Source organism: Sarcophilus harrisii, chromosome 5, assembly GCF_902635505.1.
Source record: "Sarcophilus harrisii chromosome 5, mSarHar1.11, whole genome shotgun sequence".
Lineage (NCBI taxonomy): Eukaryota > Metazoa > Chordata > Mammalia > Dasyuromorphia > Dasyuridae > Sarcophilus > Sarcophilus harrisii.
In genome coordinates, this window is record NC_045430.1 from 26921456 (window position 1) to 26941433 (window position 19978).

The 19978-nt window shown below is 39.8% G+C and overlaps 2 protein-coding genes across 6 annotated transcripts in view; one reads left to right on the forward strand and one right to left on the reverse strand.

Annotated features, from left to right (window-relative positions):
* Positions 1 to 17276, reverse strand: part of APAF1 (apoptotic peptidase activating factor 1) — an 84547-nt gene extending 67271 nt beyond the window's left edge. For 2 of the 3 annotated variants that reach the window (XM_012550589.3, XM_012550587.3), the window contains exons 1-4: positions 14799 to 15569; positions 11612 to 11793; positions 10766 to 10952; positions 7927 to 8124 (exon numbers count right to left, since the gene is read on the reverse strand). In XM_012550589.3, the coding sequence (XP_012406043.1) occupies positions 7927 to 8124; positions 10766 to 10952; positions 11612 to 11749 (523 nt within the window). In that variant the 5' untranslated portion in view covers positions 11750 to 11793; positions 14799 to 15569. Of the gene's footprint in view, positions 1 to 7926; positions 8125 to 10765; positions 10953 to 11611; positions 11794 to 14798; positions 15570 to 16367 lie in introns of those variants that run through there. The other variant, XM_012550588.3, reaches the window with a different exon arrangement.
* Positions 15619 to 19978, forward strand: part of IKBIP (IKBKB interacting protein) — a 31593-nt gene continuing 27233 nt past the window's right edge. Inside the window, exons 1-2 of one of the 3 annotated variants that reach the window (XM_031938538.1) lie at positions 15622 to 15898; positions 16008 to 16212. In XM_031938538.1, the coding sequence (XP_031794398.1) occupies positions 16019 to 16212 (194 nt within the window). In that variant the 5' untranslated portion in view covers positions 15622 to 15898; positions 16008 to 16018. Of the gene's footprint in view, positions 16213 to 19978 lie in introns of all 3 variants that reach the window. The other 2 variants (XM_031938539.1, XM_031938537.1) reach the window with 2 other exon arrangements.

Sequence of the window (19978 nt, forward strand, 5' to 3'; positions counted from 1 at the left end):
GTCTTCATCTATAAAATAGAAGCAAATAATAGCACCCTACCTTCCAGGGTTGTTGTGAGGATTAAATAACTTTTTAAGAAGTAGCTAGCAAAATGCACTGTTGTTAGAGTTATAAACTGATGCAACCATTCCAGAGAGCAATTTGGAACTATACCCAAAGGATGATAAAACTGTGCATATCCTTTGACCCATTAATATCACTTACTGGGTCTATATCCCAGAGAACAAAAAAAAAGAAAATGGACCTATATGTAAAACAACTCTTTTTTTTGGTAACAAAGAATTAGAAATTGAAGGGATACCCATCAATTGGGGAATGGCTAAGAAAATTATGGTATGTGATTGTCATAGAATACTACTGCGCTATTAAGAAATGACTAGCAGGATACTTTCAGGAACATGAACTGATGCAAAGGGGAATACTATATACAGTAACAGCTATATTGTATAACTGCTATTCTCAGCAACACAATGAACCAGGACAATTCCAAAGGACTCATGGAGAAAAATTTGATTCCTCCTATGGAGAAAGAACTGATGGAGTCTAAATGCAGATTGAAGTATAATTTCTTACTTCCTTTAATATTCTTGAGGGTTTTTTGATCTGCATTTTCTTTTGAAAAATGGTTACTATGGAAATGTTTTGCATGACTACACATGTATAATCTATATTAAATTGCTTGCCTTCTCAATGAGGGCAAGGGGAAAAAAAGAGGGAGAGATCTGAAACGCAAAGATTTAAAAAAATCAGCGTTAAAAGATTTTTTTTATATGTAAACATTTTGAGAAAAAAATTAAACATAAAAAAGTGGTTATCACAATGCCTAGCACAGATAAATTACTATATAAAAGCTTATTCCCTTCTTCTATTTCCCTTTGTTACAAGGAAGTCTACACTACAAGGTATGGTAAGGATGACTTAAGTTGTCAGGAAAAGAGTAGGGTATTAAAAACAAAAGACGTAAATAAAATTATATATATTATATATGTATAATAAACTATATATATATATATATATACACACATATATATATACACACACACACACATACACTATAATGTATATATTTATATATTGCATAGTGGTCATTTTCTTTTAAGTAATTACTTCTTATTTATATTATATTTTTATATAGCATTCCCCAAACAGGGTACAATTAAAAATTAGCCAACCACAGAATTTTTACCATACCATATGAAATAATCCCCATAAATCTTACTTTAGGAAAATAAATAAAGCCAATAATCCTCACATCACTGCATGATACTTAGCTAAGAAGGTGTTTATCATTTGTTTCGGCAAACAACCTAAACATCTTTGTTTTGGGCATAAGAGGATGCAAATTAGCCTTGACTAAGAGCTCAGACTTGTTCCTAGCTTTTTTTGACCCATATCAACTTGCCCTGACTAGTGTCTATCTGATGCTCACCTGGAAGAAATGAAATTCTGTGACTATCATTAAGCAGAACCTCCCTGCCCTGCTCCCCACACCCCCACTTCACTAAGGGCAAACAAAGTGATTTGGTATAAAGCAATCTAGCGTGAAAGTCCATTATCCACCAAAAAGATAGGCAAGGACTGGATAACAGTCAGAAGGCCTAGATTTTAAGCTCATCTCTGCTTCTTAGTCTCTAAAATCTGACTCCCAGATTTTAGGAAATATAGCCTGAGAGTTAGAAGGGACCTCTAAATGACATCATCTCCTGGGCCTCAGTTTCCTCCTTTGTAAAATGAGATGTCTCTAAGATTCTCTTCTGGTTCTAACCCTATGATAATAAGGAAAGAAGTGATTTACTGATACATTAAGAGAATGGTAAGGGGGAGAAGGAAAGGAAGGAAAGAGGGAAATACAAAGAATTTGGTAATCAGAAATCTAAAGATTAATGTTCATAGATTCTGGAGAGAATATGATTAGCAAAAGATACAAAAGACAAAATAGTAAATACTGGAGAGACAGTGAGAAGGCTGGCATACTGACTGTAGCTGGAGCTAAAGATTGGTTTCATCATCTCTGGAAAATAATTAGATTAGTACCTGAAAAAATTCACTAAACTGCACATGGCTTGTCCCAGAAATATCATTACTAGATTCAACAGAGGAAAAAGGACCCAAATAGTAACAAAAACATTTATGAGCAGCACTTGTTTTTTTTTTTAATAGCCAAGTGATTTCCATCAATTAGAAAAAAGCTTCTTAAACTGTGGATCTTGATCAGTTACATGAGGTCATATAACTGAATGTGGGGGTCAAGAAATTATGATTTATTATCAGAAATGTTTGATATACATACCTAATGATCCAAAGTCATATAAAAATTTCTTGGGGAAAAAAGGAACCTCAAGTAGAAGTTTAAGAAGTCCAGAATTAGAAAACAAATTGCGGTATACGAATACATAATGTTCCTTCATAAGAAGGAACAAAAAAGAATTCTGAGAAACTGGGAAGACCTGCATAAACTGAAGCAAAACAAAGCCGGCAGAACCAGCAGACCACGTGTCATGATGACCACAATAACATAAAGAAAAGCCCCAATGGAAGACTTTGTAACTCTGAGCCATGCAGTCACCAATCCTGACTTCAGAAGATTGAGAGATGAAGCATGGCTCCCATTTATAAGTAGGCAGGTGGTGAACTATAGGACCAAAGTAAGACACAGGCTGACATGCTGATTTGTTTCAATTGTTTGTCACAAGGAAGGGTTCTACTGGAACCCTTTTAGAATATCATTTTAGAGTAAGAACTCTATCCCCCCCCAAATGTGGTTTTTTTCAGTCAATAAATATTTATTGAGCATATTCTGTGCTAAATTATGACAATACAAAGAAAGGTAAAAGATGGTGTCTATCCCTGAGTAGCTCAAAATATAATAGGGGAGACAGGGAGCAAATAAGTGCGCACAAACAAGACAAAGAGGAAGCAAGTAAGGGAAGGGCTAATAAGGAAATTAAGAGGGATTGGAAAAGACTTCTTGTAGAAGGTGGGATTTTAATTGGGGACTTGAAGGAAGTCTGGGAAAGAAATGAACTCAAAAGACAAGAATCTTCCTTGGCAAAAAAGTGATTTTCATTTTCCTGACATTTCAAAACTGGACATCCCATTACTGACTGTAACTACTATGACATAATATAATTTTTTTAAAATCTAGGCCCAAGCCTTATTCTTTATTATTTAGGCTCAACTTTGACACAAACTGAGAAATAGGCTAAGCTATGAAGATCAGATGTATTACTCGGAAAAGTCCCCCAAAATAATTCATGTAATTAAAAACTACTTTCAAGAGGAGGGAAGAAAAAAGAAAGAAGAAGAAAGAGGAGGAGAAAATCAACTGAATTGCCCACATTCACACAGCTCATTAATGCCAGAGAAAGGATAATATGACTAAAATTTAATTCAAATTTTCTAGAATCAAAGTACAACAAAAATGTTTTTTGAACATCTACTCTCTACACAAGGCACTACACAGACCGAGCACTAAAGACAGATCTACAAAAAGCATCTGGGAACCTAGCAATGCTTAGTTATGGAAGGAATACTTGGTCTGTGTGAACTTACTCAAATTACTTCACCTCTTTTGGAACTTCACTTTACCCAAATGTAAAATATAAATTGGACTACATGAGTCCTAAGGTCCTTTCTAAATGAATAAGATCCTAAGTCTGGGGCTCCAAAAGTAATCATAAGTGCCAGTCACAGGCACAGAATAAATACCGATTAAAGGATTTACAGAAAAATAGCACAGTGCAATTGAAAGCCTTAGATATGGAGTCTGAGGTCCTGAGTTTGAATCCCAGGCTTAACACTTATTACTTAGGTGATACTGAGAAATCCTTTCCCTTGCCCAGACCTCCATTTACTTATATGAAAAGAGAGGGGTTGGACCGAGTAGCTTCTAAGGCTTTCTCCAACACCAGCCTGTGATCCCATTGATATGGGTGCAGGTCCATGAAGCCAAGTATGGGATCTCCCCCAAGCACTTCTCTTGAGTACTTTTCAACCTGCCATGTCCCTTTCAGATTGCTTGTGGGTGTTTCTTGGGAGCAGGGATTGTATTTTTGGCTTGGATTTGTATTCCCAATATCACACGAAGACTGGCACAAAATAAGCACTTAATAAATCCTGTATGTACATCTTTCTTTTGTCAATCTAAGAAAGGTCAAAGCTAGAGGTGGAGATTTGGAAATCAGATCCACTAGCCTCATGGACATAAATAAGGCTACAAGGGTGTAGTGTTCTCCTTGGTTCAGTTTCCTAGAGGTCTCTAGGAGCAGTCTTCCTTTCAGTGAGAGTAATCACCCCAAGTACAGCCAAGTGTTCAAGTCCAAATCCTTTATTGTCTCTTTCAAAGTCTTGTCTCCTTTCCTGGGGCCCAGTTAGCTTTCTCAGAGGCCTATCTCTCTTCTTGGTTCTGAGAGCTTGAGCTCCTGCTGCCAGTCCTTTGCTTTCTCTGCCTCTGCCAGCTTCTTCTGTGGCTCTCAGTCCCTGCTTACTTATATGCTCCACACTGAGTATAAACTATTATATCACTAGAAAACCATTATTTGTTGTAGAATTAAATCAATCATACTGAACCATGCTAAACTAGATTACTATTGTCTCTCTCAATTCCACTGACTTAGCTCCTAGTTTCAAGTTCAGAGTTCTAGCCCATAACATGGAGTATTCCTCCAGGTCCTGAATGAACTTAGAGTCAAATGAGGGCCAAAAAAGTCAGAGACTTGCCTGTAGCTTTACTCCAGATAAGCAGAAGAACAAGGGCCTGAACCCAAAAGCCCAGTGCCAAAAGCAGCTCTTTCCAAAGTACCACACTGCCTTTCTTGGGCTGACTCCCAGATTTTAGGAAATATAACCTGAGAGCTAGAAGAGACCTCAGAGGTCAAGTTCAACCCCCTCATTTTATAGTTAAAGAAAACAAGATTCAAAGAAGTTATTTTCCCAAGATCCCAATGCAACAAGTGTGAGAGGCAGGTATTGAATCCAGATTGCCAACCTCCAAAAAGCCAGTGATCTTCCCACTGTGCCATGTTCTCTCATGACTCCCACATAGTTCATACATAATACAATGATTTTAAATGAATTTTTTTCTATAGTTTTGTTAGTAAGATAAAAAAGTTGATGATTTGTATTGGCTCATTTTATTCCCTGCTGTTTTACTGAAGTTACTAATCATTCTAATCCACTTTTTAAAATTAAAGATAGGATTTTCCAAATAAATAATTATACTGCCCATAAGTTGGACTTCAAAATGGGTTCATGACCTAGGCACAAAGAATGAGATTATAAATAAATTAGAGGCACACAGATTAGTTTACCTCTCAGACCTGTGGAAGAGGAAGGAATTTATGACCAAAAAAGATCTAGAGATCATTATTGATCACAAAATAGAAAATTTGATTATATCAAATTGAAAAGTTTTTGTACAAACAAAACTAATGCAGACAAGATTAGAAGGGAAGCAATAAGCTGGGAAAACATTTTTACAGTCAAAGGTTCTGATAAAGGCCTCATTTCTAAAATATATAGAGAACTGACTATAATTTATAAGAAATCAAGCCATTCTCCAATTGATAAATGGTCAAAGGATATCAACAGACAATATTCATTTGAAGAAATTGAAACTATTTCTAGCCATATGAAAAGATGCTCCAAGTCATTATTAATCAGAGAAATGCAAATTAAGACATCTCTGAGATACGACTACACACCTGTCAGACTGGCTAGAATGACAGGGAACGATAACGCGAAATGTTGGAGGGGATGTGGGAAAACAGGGACACTGATACATTGTTGATGGAATTGTGAATACATCCAGCCATTCTGGAGAGCAGTTTGGAACTATGCTCAAAAAGTTATCAAACTGTGCATACCCTTTGATCCAGCAGTGTTACTACTGGGATTATATCCCAAAGAAATACTAAAGAAGGGAAAGGGATCTGTATGTGCATGAATGTTTGTGGCAGCCCTTTTTGTAGTGTCTAGAAACTGGAAAATGAATGGATGCCCATCAATTGGAGAATGGCTGAATAAATTGTGGTATATGAATGTTATGGAATATTATTTTTTAGTAAGAAATGACCAGCAGGATGATTTCAGAAGGGCCTGGAGAGACCCATGCAAACTGATGATGAGTGAAATGAGCAAGGCCAGGAGATCATTATATACCTCAACAACAATACTATATGATGATCAATTCTGATGGACGTGACCCTCTTCAACAATGAGATGAACCAAATCAGTTCCAACAGTGCAGTAATGAATTGAACCAGCTACACCCAGTGAAAGAACTCTGGGAAATGAGTATGAACCACTACATAGAATTCCTAATGCCTCTATTTTTGTCCACCTGCATTTTTGATTTCCTTCAGAGGTTAATTGCACACTATTTCAAAGTTCGATTTTTTTCATACAGCAAAATAACTGTTTGGACATGTATACATATATTGTATTTAACTTATACTTTAACATATTTAACATGTATTGGTCAACCTGCCATCTGGGGGAAGGGGAGGAAGGAGGGAAAAATTGGAACAAAAGGTTTGGCAATTGTCAATGCTGAAAAATTACCCATGCACATATCTTGTAAATAAAAAGCTATAACACACTAATGGTAGAGTTGTGAATTAGTACAACCATTCAAAAAATTCTGTTGGAAGCATGTTCAAAGTCACAAAACCATGTTTACCCTCTAAGCCCAGATTTGTTACTATCAGACTTATACCTCCTAGAGAGATCAAAGAAAAAGGAAAAGGACTCATATGTGAATAAATATTTATGGAATCTCTTTTTGTTATAACAAAGAAATAGGAACTAAAAAGGGGAGAGGGGACAGAATGCCCATCAAGCAGGAAACAGCTAAATAAATCTTAAGATATAAATGTAATAGATTTTTATTGCAATTATAAAAGGAGCAATACCAGATGAACTGATGTAGAATGAAATGAGCAGAACCCGGAAAACATTATAAATAAAAACTACCTTAAAAAACACAAAAAAAAACAGATCAATACAATGATCTGCCATGATTTCAGGGGACTATGCTATCTACCACCTCCTGACATGGAGGTAAAGGGCTCCAAGTAGCAGAATAAGATAAGTATTTTTGGATATAACCAATATGGAAATCTGTTTTACCTGACTATGCAGACTTATTACAAAATTTTCATTTTTCTTTTTTTTGCAATGGGGTAGGGAGAAAGAATAAATAGCGTTACCAAAAAAAAAAAAAAAAAAAAAAGAAGGAAAAAAAAAAGTCACTGAAGGACTTATTTAAAAAAAAAACATATAGAAGACAATGAAACAGAATGAAAGCTAGAAGGAATCAGAATTAAGTAGAACTTGTTTGAAAATTAAGGTGAAGTTTTATTTTTATATATATACACACACACACACAAACACATACACATATCCACATATATATACATTCTACATATAAATGTACTATATATCTATATAGTATATATAGATATTGATACAGATATAGATATATATGTATATAGGTAAATAATATGTAGGTATGTGTCTATACGTATATATGTGTGTGTATATACATAAGTTATATTAAAAATTATTGTACTTCAAAGAGAATTAAAGTGTAATGTACAATCTTTTTCTATTGTACTAGGCATATGGAGATGTTAATTTTATTTTGTTTTGTTAAGCTCTATATAAAAAAAAGTAAAGCTCTGCCTTCAATCCACCACAATATCCTATCTCTCATAATATAATGAGGAATAAAAATTTCACAGGACATAAGATCCTTAGCCACATGACTTCTAAGATAGTTCTCAACCCAATGATTCTGAGAATTCCAGCTTATAGTGACCTGATCAAATCTGTCAGCCAACCCTCCCCAAATTATATAATTTCGAAGTAATCATTCCTGAAAAATACGTTATTAGCCATCATTCTCTCAAGACTTGAGCACTTACTCTGTAAGAGACTGTGGTCCCGGACAGCTTCTGCAGCTAGGACAGATTTCCCACAACCTGCCATTCCATAGACTGTGACCCATCCAGGTTCACCATCAAGCTTATAAAGCTTTTCCTGGATCGACTTCACCAGCTTCTTCCTGGTCACAAACACAACAGGCCTCTGCGGTACACCACCTTCACACAACACTGTTTTCACTGAAAATCAAAACAATGAGAACATAAAACAGTCAAAAAGTTACAGAGGAAACGTCACTAAATCACTGCACCATGCCTCATATTTTTAGTATATTTACAGGTCCCCAACCAATTCCACAAAAGGCGAACACTCTATTCCTGAAACTGTGGATTGGTCCACCATTATTCTGAAAATAATGAAATTCAGTAAAAAGGGACTAAACTGAGCATACTCTCTGATATAGAGATCACACTACAACATATATTCTCCAAGTAGATCAAAAACAAAAGATACCATGGACATCAAAGTATCATAACACCCCTTCAGTGGTAATAAAAAAAACTGGAGAAAAAGATGATGCACATTGATTGGGGGATAGTTAAATAAAATATGGTACAAGAATATAATGGAATATTATTGCACCACGATAAAAGACAGCAAGAAAATAAGGGTAGATTCATATGATGCAATGTGAAGAAATCAGAAGCAAGGAAACTATATATACCTTAACTATAACAGTGTAAATAATCAAAAATTTGAATTTTGTTTTATTATAACCAATCAGGCTCTCAAAGATGATATAAAGTCCATTTTTTGCCCTTTGTTAGAGAGGTGGGGGCCTATAGGTGTAAATACTGTAGATACTGTGCTTGTTACTTTTGCTGAACTGTTTTTTCTTTTCTTCTTCTCTTTTCTCACATAAGGAAGAGCATGAAAGGTGGTTGAAAGATAAATTTACTGGAAACAAAAGTAATATAAAAACAACAGATAACTATAAAAATTTCAAATAATAAAAGAAACTGAAATATAAATCTTTTTTTCCCCCCTGAGGCAATCGGGGTTAAGTGACTTGCCCAGGGTCACACAGCTAGGAAGTATTAAATGTCTGAGGATGGATTTGAAACTCAGGTCCTCCTGACTTCAGAACCAATGCTCTATCTATCCACTGTACCATCTAGCTGCCCCCTGAAATATAAATCTAATAGAAAGTACAAATGAACAAACTTCAAAGCCATGACTTCATATTTTTGGTCTCTGTCCTAAACTTTCTCAATCTCTCTGTACATAGGGCTGGATGGAAACTTCAGAGACTTCATCCAGGAAATGTGGTTTGGCCAGAAACTGAAACGGGAGACAAACGCAAAGAATCCCAGATGAAGAAAACAGCAAATGAATAATGAAAAAAAACAATAAAAGTCCCTGTGAAGAAAAAGGCAGTTCAGAAGAAGGGAACAAGGTTGGAGAAGAGAAAATGATAAGATTATATATCTGTCACCAATTGCTAGAGCAGCCTAAATTTGACATGAGATGAAACTTAAGAAAGGGAATGGTTCTGGGCATCCTTTCACTTAATGACTGTTAATTGGAGATGGCTACTCTCAAGCTACTTTTTGTCAACTTGTAAACTAAATCAGCCTTGATTTCTTACAAATGAGAAGACAGGATAATTTGGAGGCTTCCAGCTCAGCACCCAAAGGACAAAGAAAATGAGCCAGTGACTAATGTCATTTACTCATATGAAAAACCACAGCACATTTCCTTCAATAAAGGCAAAAGAAGCTCCCTGGGCCAGTCATATCTATCCTCTACTCCCTGACTCCCCTGGCTACCTCAGCTGAGTGGTTCTTTCTCTGATACTAATGCCTGGAAAGAAGAACATGAAGGTACCAGTGTCTATCAGAATGCAGGCAAAGTAGATGAGAGTATCTGCCCTATAAAGCAATTACAAAAACTAGAATGAGGAAAGCTGCAGCACAGAGATAAATGATACAACTCCTGAAAAGTAACGTCTCTTATAAGTGAAATTATCCCACAGGAAACAGGTTCTGTAACCTCAAGGAGTTTAAACAGTGAGCACAAGTTCCTGGTCTTTATGTTATTAGCTGCCTAATAAGCAGCTGTAAAATTGATCCATTACACTTTCCCTCCCAAATTAAAAAGCTTTGACTAAGTTTCATTGCTTTCCTTGAAATTCACATGATATAATTACTCAAATTCTGTCTCTGAATTAGGGAATTAAGTCACTTTCCCTCTCTGCACCTCTGTTTCTTCAACTGTAAATGAAGGGTCCTTTATAACCCAAGAGCCACTTTCCCTCTTGGGGTCTCCTCTTTCCTAACTATAAAATGAAAGGAATGGACTCAACCACTTCTAACGTCCCTTCCAACTTTCAATCAATGACCCTCTGATTTGAAAGAGCATCTATGAGCATCTCCATGGCCCCCAAATTCACCCTAGCTCTGTCCCTGACTGAGGGAGACATGGGGAGAAGGAAGATGTGTGGCTTTGGGCAAGTGCTCCACTTTTCTGATGCTCAGATTCCTCATCGATTAAATAAGGGAAATTGGGTTTGATGACCCTCTAAGGTACCTGATGGGCCAAACCTTTTAATCCTATAATGCAGTACCACTAGTGATGAACCTCTTCACACCATCCCAGCAAGTCCCCAAGAAGTCAGTTTTTCTGCCCACGCAGGGCCTACTCACTGGCATGACCTTCAGAGGCTCTTTCGCTTTTCTCTTCTATAAAATAAAGGGGTTGGATTTGATGGCCTATAAGATCCCTCTTAGCACTAATCTTATAAACTTTGCATCTTATGAGATAAAATTTTAGCATTTTAGAGTTTCTTGACAGAACATGAGCCAATTCACAGATACTAACCATATGAAGTCACCCCATCTGCTGAATCTTTTCCATTATGGGAACTAAGAGGGATACCGTCTTGAAGAAGGAAAGCCAAATCTTTGTAACCTTCATGTAGCAGAGCATTGTAGAAAGATATGTATGAATTATTATCTTTTTCAAGTAACACCCTAATCAGCATAGCTGCTCTCTTCTTTTGGGTAGGCTAAAAAGAAAAAACAAAAGAAAACTTAGCATATATGATAAGGACTCCCCCCACACACATATACACACACAAGCAAGCCTCCAGGATAAATTCTGAAAACTTCTAAGGCCATAAAAGTAGCCTTAGAACAAGAGTCCTTAATCTTTTTTTGTGTCATGGATCCCTTTGGTAGCCTAATGAAATCTAGGGACTCATTTCAGAAGGTTTTAAAATAATTAAAGGTCAAATTTCAGTTAAAGGTGAGTGAAAATAAAATCATAATTTTTTTCCCATCCAAGTTCACAGACATCCCCATCCCAAAATCTATTCACAGATCTGGGGAGTGGGGAAAGGTGTGGGGGGAGGAGGGGACGCATAAGAACTTCTTCAGAAGATAATTAATAGAAGGACCAAAATGTATTAATATCTTAAAAACTGGGCTTTGATACTGTACATCTTTTTATCCATAAAACAAGGAAAATAGAAATAGGATGAAAATTGTATTTCAAAATAAAATTACAATATCTCTTATAATTATTTATAAATTTGAGTCCAAACTGTATTTAAACAGGTACAATTTATTGTAAATAATTAAAAAATTATTTTAAAACTCTTACATCAAATAACATACTTAGTCCTTCTAATTTTAAGAAGGGGAGCGGGGGAAAAAGGAAATGTACCTGATCTCTTATTTTCTCCTCCTCTGATAAACTAAGAGCTCGATCAGAAATCATGTGATCCATGAGGTAGGAAGTCTTGATGTCTCTTTCCAGGGCTTCCTTGTGCTGTAACAAACAGTTCCAAGCTTTGGCATCCATCCTCCTCCAAGCTGATCTTCCTTCTCAGGACGGTCAAACATGAGCTGTAATCAAGATACCAAAAAGCTGGAGTGGAGGGCAGTCCCACCCCAGCTGGTTTCCTCCACCAGGATGATTAAAACTAGCCTCTGGAATTGTCTGGGCCATTTACAAGGTGGAAATCCTATCACTACCAGCTCTTTGTCTGTGTTAGGAAAAGCTTTTCATGTGCTCAGCATTCCCAGCTGGGCTACAGAGCAAGACAAAACAAGAGGAAACCCTTCCCCCACAGCATACTCTGATGTCATCCCTTGGACTCAGGGCAAAAGAAGGTACAGTAAAAATCAGGCTTCCACAATCTGCTTTCCAAATTCCTGAGAACCAAAGCTGTATATATAACATTCAATAGTAGTGAAAGCTCCTGTTTCTAAGTTAATCAAAATTTCTCCCCAAGTTTAGTACAGCAAGATTCTAAAATGGTTATTTACAAATGACCATGTTTAAAATAAATATCACCAAATGAGGTAGGGACCCAAAATAGAAATGTGACCACTTGTCTGCATTTGTCAATGTTCATACAAATGCAGATGGCTGGAATTAATCAAAGCTTCTTTTGTGAAAACAGGAGGAAAACCTAGAGGTCTGGAAGTGAAAAGTTCTAGGAGCTTCTGAAATTCTGCTAAATATTTTAATGTAGGAATATTTCAAAAAAGCATATAATGTAATGGAAAGATCATCAGCATGCGATTTGGGACCTGATTTAAATTCTAACATTAGCTGTGATCGAAACAAGTCACAGAACTTTTCTGAACCTCCATTGCTTCAACTGTGAAATGGGGAATAACATTATGCTACTGATCTACATCACAGCACTGCTCTGTGGAAAAGTCCTTTGCCATAATAGTAACACTTCACCTTTATAAAGTACTTTAAGATTTGCATGGTGATCCTCACTATAATAATCATGCTAAATAGATGCTACTATTATTCTTAATATACAAATAAGGAAACTGAGTCTGAAACAAACTTGCCCAAAGTAGGTCAGTCTATCTTTGTCTCTTACAGACACACATCCCCACCGCCCCAACAAGAGTCCGAAGTAGGATTTTAACATAGGTCTCCCTTACTCCAGCTAAGGGGCACAGGGAATGGAGCATAAGGAAACTGAGTCTGAAACAAACTTGCCCAAAGTAGGTCAGTCTATCTTTGTCTCTTACAGACACACATCCCCACCGCCCCAACAAGAGTCTGAAGTAGGATTTTAACATAGGTCTCCCTTACTCCAGCTAAGGGGCACATGGAATGGAGCAAAGGGCCTAAAATAAAGAACTCTCATTTTCCCCAGTTAAAATCTGACCTCGGACACTTATTAGCTGTGTGACCCTGCACAAGCCACAACCCTATTTGCCTCAATTTTCTCATTTGTAAAATGAACTGGCAAAACACTCCAGTATTTTTTGGCAAGAAAATGCCAGATGGGGATCACAAACATGGGAACACAACTAAACAACAATTTACTTACTCCAAGTACAGCACTCTGCACTGAACCACCTAGCTTCTTCTTAGGGTGCCATATAAATGAGTTATTTTGTGTCTTATTTGAATTTAACTGAGGAAGTCAAAGCTATGGCCTTGCTCAATGGAAAGTTTCCCCTATGAGCACATCTCAGTTTTCTGCCCCTCCTTCTCTCCAGTGTTTACAGAATGTTCAAAGGTAACAGGCAATAGCAAAAGTGAAATTACTAGGGCAGTATTTCCTCAAACCTATCTGAACAGGGAACATAACAATAAGTATACAGCCAGAATCCATAAATGCTGGTTAGGGGAGCTCAGGATGTGAAATACCAGACTGAGAGAGATCAGAGAGGTTTGGCTGAAAAACTGTCCCCTGGAAATAAAAAATGTCTTCCTACTAAACCCCAAGTTTTGTCACTTAGGAACAAGCCAAAACATGCTACCTGTGTGAAGTGGAGAGAGCTGGGTTATGCCACTCTTGTCAATGTAGGCAAGCAGCTTACTAAAAATAAAAAGTAGTTCTTCCTACTATGTACCAGATTCAAAAGTGAAAGAACGGTTACCTTCAAAGACCTTATATTCTAGAAGTGAGTTCTAAGGTCTGCTCTTCATCTTCAAATGCTAGTGTTTTCTCGCCTGAATATATATGATATATATATATATATGATATATAAGTATGTAATATGTATTTAGAAACACACATTATGCATCTGTATTATACATATATTATGATGTATACATATAGAAATGCTATGTAGCTGTATTATACATATATTATGATGTATACATATAGAAATACTATGTATCTGTATTATACATATATTATGATGTATACATATAGAAATACTATGTATCTGTATTATACATATATTATGATGTATACATATAGAAATACTATGTATCTGTATTATACATATATTATGTATACATATAGAAATGCTATGTATCTGTATTATGTATAGATCAGGTATATGTGTTATGTACACATGTATATAAATTATATACCTGCATTGAATATATTATGCATTGTATTATGTATATAATATGTATATATTATGTATTATGTAGAGATCACATTATGTATGTTTTTGTATGTAAAATTACAGATTACAGATCTGTATTGTGTATGTTGTGCCTATCTAAGCTTTATACATGTATATAAAGATGAAATTATGTATCTGTTTTATACATATTACTATCACATACTGCACAAATTATGTATATATATGAATAATGTACACAGATACACAAATCATGAATATGTATTATGTATATTGTGCACTACTTTGCATATATTATGTATATAAAGAAACACAATTATCATTTGTATTATGTATATAGTGTCGGTCACATGTATATAATGTAAGTACATACGTATACACGCTAACATTTGACACATACAGGGTCAGCCAAACGCACGCACACACAAGCACCATTTTGCAGCACTTCCGAAGTTTGCAAAGGCTTTCCTTGAGCTCATCTGAGACATTAGTGCGCCCCAGAACGCAGCCCCCCGCGCGCAGGGCTCGTTTCCTGGCTGCCGCTGGGCACCCACCTTTCCCGGGAGGATACGTCCCTTCTCCGCAGCCCGCCTGCAGGTGCCGGTCCGGGGCAAGGCACGGCCTCTCCCGGAGAGGCCGCGGGGCGCAGCGCCCCTCGAGGGGCTTTTCCCCAGCTCTCGGACCCCCGAGCCCGGGACGGCGGGAAATTCTCCCGGACGCGTGGCTAGGGGCCGGGTTCCCGCCGGGATGCTCTGGAGGGAGGGGAGCGGTCCAAGTCCAAAAGGAGCCCTGTACAAAGGAACTTGCTCCTCGGGGCTCCGACCACAGCTGGGCCTCGGGTGCTTCTCTACAGGACGCAGAGGGCAGCAGCTACGGCCGCCTTCTCCTCATCCCGGAGGGAGGAGACGCGGCCACGGCCACCACACGCAACCCCCGCGCTCCGCCCCGCGGCCGGGAGGAGGAGGGGAAAGCAAGCGCGCACTCGCGAGCCCCAGCCCGGAGCCTGCCGCCGCCGGGAGCGCGCACGCGAGTGCCAGCGGGGACCAGGCTGCGCGCGCAACCAAACCTGGGCTTGGTTTTCAGGGGGGTGTGGTGCTCGATTGTTTTTGCCGCGCGCCCCTCGCTTTAATGCCCCGACCTTCGCAGCCCACAGTGTAGTCACTCCTCAGCCCTCCCAGGCTTTTGCCTCTCAGAGGGTCTGGGGCGTTTGCGCCCGGGCCGCCACGATATTATTGTCAGGCTGTTCGGGCTGCGCGCGCATTCCCACTCGAGCTTGATGTCTGTGGCGCTCACGCCCAGGTTTTCACAGCCCACCAAGTGAGGGCTCAGGCTGCGCGCGCAGCTAAGCCCCGGCCTCCTGGGGGGAGGGGGAGAGGGAGAGGCTCCGGGTCGCGCACGCGCGCGCGCGCTCTGCACTTAGCCATCGCCTGAAGGAGCAGAAAGCGGAGAAGGGCGGGGTGGCTACGCGGTGGAGCGCGCGCGGCGAGGACGAGCCCAGAGCGAGCGCGAGCGCGAGCGGCCCCGCCCCCCCGCCCCCGGCTCCCAGGGAAGAAGGAGGCGCGGCGCTGCCGGCTGCTGCTGCGGACGCCCTGACAGACAGACGGACGGACGGGCGGACGGACGGACTGACGTACGGACAGACGGATGCGCTAAGGTAAAGAAGCGGGCGGGGAGGCCCTCGGGGCCCCGGGCGGGGGAGGCTGCGATGCCCGCCCCCCACCCCGGCCTCGTCACGGTCAGCGGCCGCCCGTGTCCCCCCCCAGGACCCGCGGACATGTCCGAGGCGAAGCATCGAAAGAAGGCGGGCGCCAAGGGGGCGCCCCCGGAGCCGGGCCGACGCGGCGAGGCGGGGCAGCCCCCGGAGCCGGCCCGGGGAGCGGGAGGCGGCGGCGGCGGCGGCGGCGGCTGGGCAGACCCGCGGACCGTGCTGTGCCTGCTCTCCCTCGGGACCAGCCTGGCCTTGGCCTGGTAAGTGGGGGGTGCCCCGCACCCCCGTCCGTCCGTGCATCCGTCCCCGCACCCCGGCCCGGGCCTCGTGAAGCAGCAGCTGGCGCAGGCCGGCGCTTCCAGGCCCGCCCTTCTACAAAGGGGGAAACCGAGGCCACAGAAAGAACCCTCCCTACCTCGGGGAAAAAGCTTCTCAGCGTCCTTATTTCTAAAGAGGGCGAGCAGAATCCGGAGGGGTCTCCCCGAGCCTCGGCTTCTTCATTTGTAAAATGAGGGCGTTGGGCTGGATGATCCTAAAATCCCTTCCAGTGTCAGCTCTGAAAGCCCCTCCGGCCTTTGGGATTAAGTGACCCTGCCCCCTCCTCCTTCCCGCCACGGCTTCCTGTGGCTTCTCCCCCCCTCCTCCCACCCCCGCCCCTGACCGAGCATCTGCTTTGCCGGAGCTTCCGGGGGTGCTCTGTAACGTCTCTTTGTCAGCCCTAGGCCTGCATCTGTCCATGCCTCTGGTTCTCCAGACTGGGATCCCCAGATGTCTCTTGGACATCTGCAGCTGCGTGGCTTGTAGTCATCTTAGACTCAGCCCATCTTCTCCTCCATCCTCCTGAACTTGCCTCTCATGGGCAAAGGTACCCCCCCTCCCAGTCACCCAGTATCCAGAGCTAGATATCATCCTTCCTTCCTCACTCTCACCCCCCCAAGCCTCTGGGACACTTACACTACCCTGGGCAGCCCTCCTCTCCTCACCCCTGTACTGGGGTAGTAACTGCTGGTCAATCTGCCTTCTCACTACTTGAGTCCATCCCCTACTACAGTGTCAAAGCGATCATCCTACAGCACAGGCCCGACCGCATCACCTTCTTAGTCAACTCCTCCAGGCACAAATGTAAAATCCTCTGCCTTCCAAAGCCTGTCCTTACCTGGTTTTTCCTGCATCCACATTCTTACCTTCCATCCTTCATCTACTGCATAAGTGAAGAGCTTTGAGATCTCTTGTGGCCCAAATGCTTTACTCTTCTCGTCCAGTACATCTTACTCCTTTATAACTTTACTGTCCAGTAACATCGGCTTCCTTTGTGCTCCTCACACCAGACATTGCCTAACTCTGGGCATTTTCACTGGCCGTTCTCTCCCGTACCTGGAATGTTCTTCCTTTTCATTGTTCTTTCCTGGCTTCTTTGAAGTCTCAGCTAAAATTCCATCTTCTACAAAATGTCTCTCTTCCTCAGATAGGATTTTCAAGTGATCCTATATCTATCTATACATACATACATACATAAAACTCCACTTTCTACAAGAAATGTTTCTCATCCCTCTTTCATATTAGTGAACTCCTCAGATATTATCTTCAAGTGATCCTATATCTATCTATACATACATACATACCTACATACATACATACCTAAAACTCCACTTTCTACAAGAAATGTTTCTCATCCCTCTTTCATATTAGTGAATTCCTCAGATATTATCTTCAAGTGATCCTATATATCTTTACATAGATAACATTCCATCTTCTACAAGGTCTTTCTCATCTCTTCTTCATATTAGTGTTTTCCTCAGATATTATCTTCAAGTGATCCTATATATCTATATACATAGATAGATAACATTCCATCTTCTACAAGGTCTTTCCCAGCCCTCCTTCATATTAGTATCTTCCTCATATAGTATTTTCAAGTGATCCTATATATCTATCTATACCTACATACATACATACATACATAAAACTCCACTTTCTACAAGAAATGTTTCTCATCCCTCTTTCATATTAGTGAATTCCTCAGATATTATCTTCAAGTGATCCTATATATCTTTACATAGATAATATTCCATCTTCTACAAGGTCTTTCTCATCTCTTCTTCATATTAGTGAATTCCTCAGATATCATCTTCAAGTGATCCTATATATCTATATACATAGATAGATAACTTTCCATCTTCTACAAGGTCTTTCCCAGCCCTCCTTCATATTAGTGTCTTCCGCAGATATTATCTTCAAGTGATCCTATATATCTATTTATACATAGATAACATTCCATCTTCTACAAGAAGTCTTTCCCAGCCCTCCTTCATATTAGTGTCTTCCTCATATAGTATTTTCAAATGATCCTATATATCTATCTATACATACATACATATATACATACATACATAAAACTCCACTTTCTACAAGAAATGTTTCTCATCCCTCTTTCCATATTAGTGTTTTCCTCAGATATTATCTTCAAGTGATCCTATATATCTATATACATAGATAGATAACATTCCATCTTCTACAAGAAGTCCTTCCCAGCCTTCCTTCATATTAGTGTCTCTCTCAGATATTATCTTCAAGTGATCCGATATATCTATCTTTACATACATACATAGATAAAATTACATCTTCTACTAGAAGTCTTTCCCAGAAATATGTACAGAAGAATTGCACATATTTAACGTATATTGGATTACTTGCTATCTAGGAGAGGCCATGGGGAAAAGGGAGGGAAAAAATTTGGAACACAAGGTTTTGCAAGAGTGAATGTTGAAAATTATTTATGCATGTGTTTTGAAAATAAAAAGCTTTAATTTTTAAAAAGTCCTTCCCAGTCTTCCTTCATGTTAGTATCTTTCTCAGATATTATCTTCAGGTGATCCAATATATCTATCAATAGATAAATACATAGATAGATTTTAGGTATACATGGTTGTCTACATTTTTTACTTTTCCCCCTTCGATTGTGAGCCTCTTGAGGACAAGGCCTTTTTTTTTTTTTTTTTTTTGTCTGCCTTTGTATTCCCAATACTTAGCACAATGCAGAGCACATAGTTGATACTTAACTAGTCTGACTTGGCTGTTCTAGATGTGCCTCCTCTTTACAGAGGGGAAAGAGTACCTGGTTCTAGAGTGAGAAGGCCCAGTTTCAGAATTCACTTTGACATTTCATGTGTGACCTTGGATCAGTCACTTTACATTTCTGAGCCTAAGTTTCTTCATTTTTAAAAAGAGGGAATTAACACTGGTTGGTCTAAAGTTCTTTCTAGCTATATCCATGACCACAGAATCACAGAATTTCAGAGTAAAAAGAAATTTCTGCAGACCTTAGTCAAAGACCTTCAGAAAAGAAATCCCCAGTAGACCACACCCAACAAGTACTTATCCCACTTCTGCTTGAAGAATCATGTGGTCCACAACTGTACATACTGCCATGGACTTTAGCTATATTTGGCCCCAAATGCCAGTCAGCAAGCTTTGCTTTTCTTTGGGGTTTTTTATTTCTTTGTTTTCTGTTTTTTTGTTGTTGTTTTTGTTTTTCATCAGGCCTGTGATTTCATGGCTGTGATTTCAAGTCTTCCTGGTAAGACTTTATCTATTAGCACAGATCAACACCTGTTCTCATTTCCTAGGTTTCACAAGCTAGGTTTCACTAAGGTTAAGTCACCTGCCCCAGGCCTGCCAGTCAATTTGCGACAGAAGCAGGACCCTGGTCTTGCAGGCCCTAAAGCCAGCTCTTCACCCACTATGCCAGACTTTTGTTAAGGGCCTATTATGTACCAGTTACTCTGCTAGGAGCTGGAGATTGAAAGACAAAAATGAGACCATTCCTGCCTTCCAAGGGTTTACATGTTATCATGAAGATATATAAGGATATTTAGGAAATTTTAAATGACAGGGATGAGAAAAGTAGAAGAATCAGAAAAAGCATCTTGAAGACCAAGTCTTGAATGAAGCTGGGGATTGCAATAGGCAGAAGTGAGATTGGAGAGCATTGCAAGCCTCGAGTGGGTCTGTACAAAGGGACTAGAA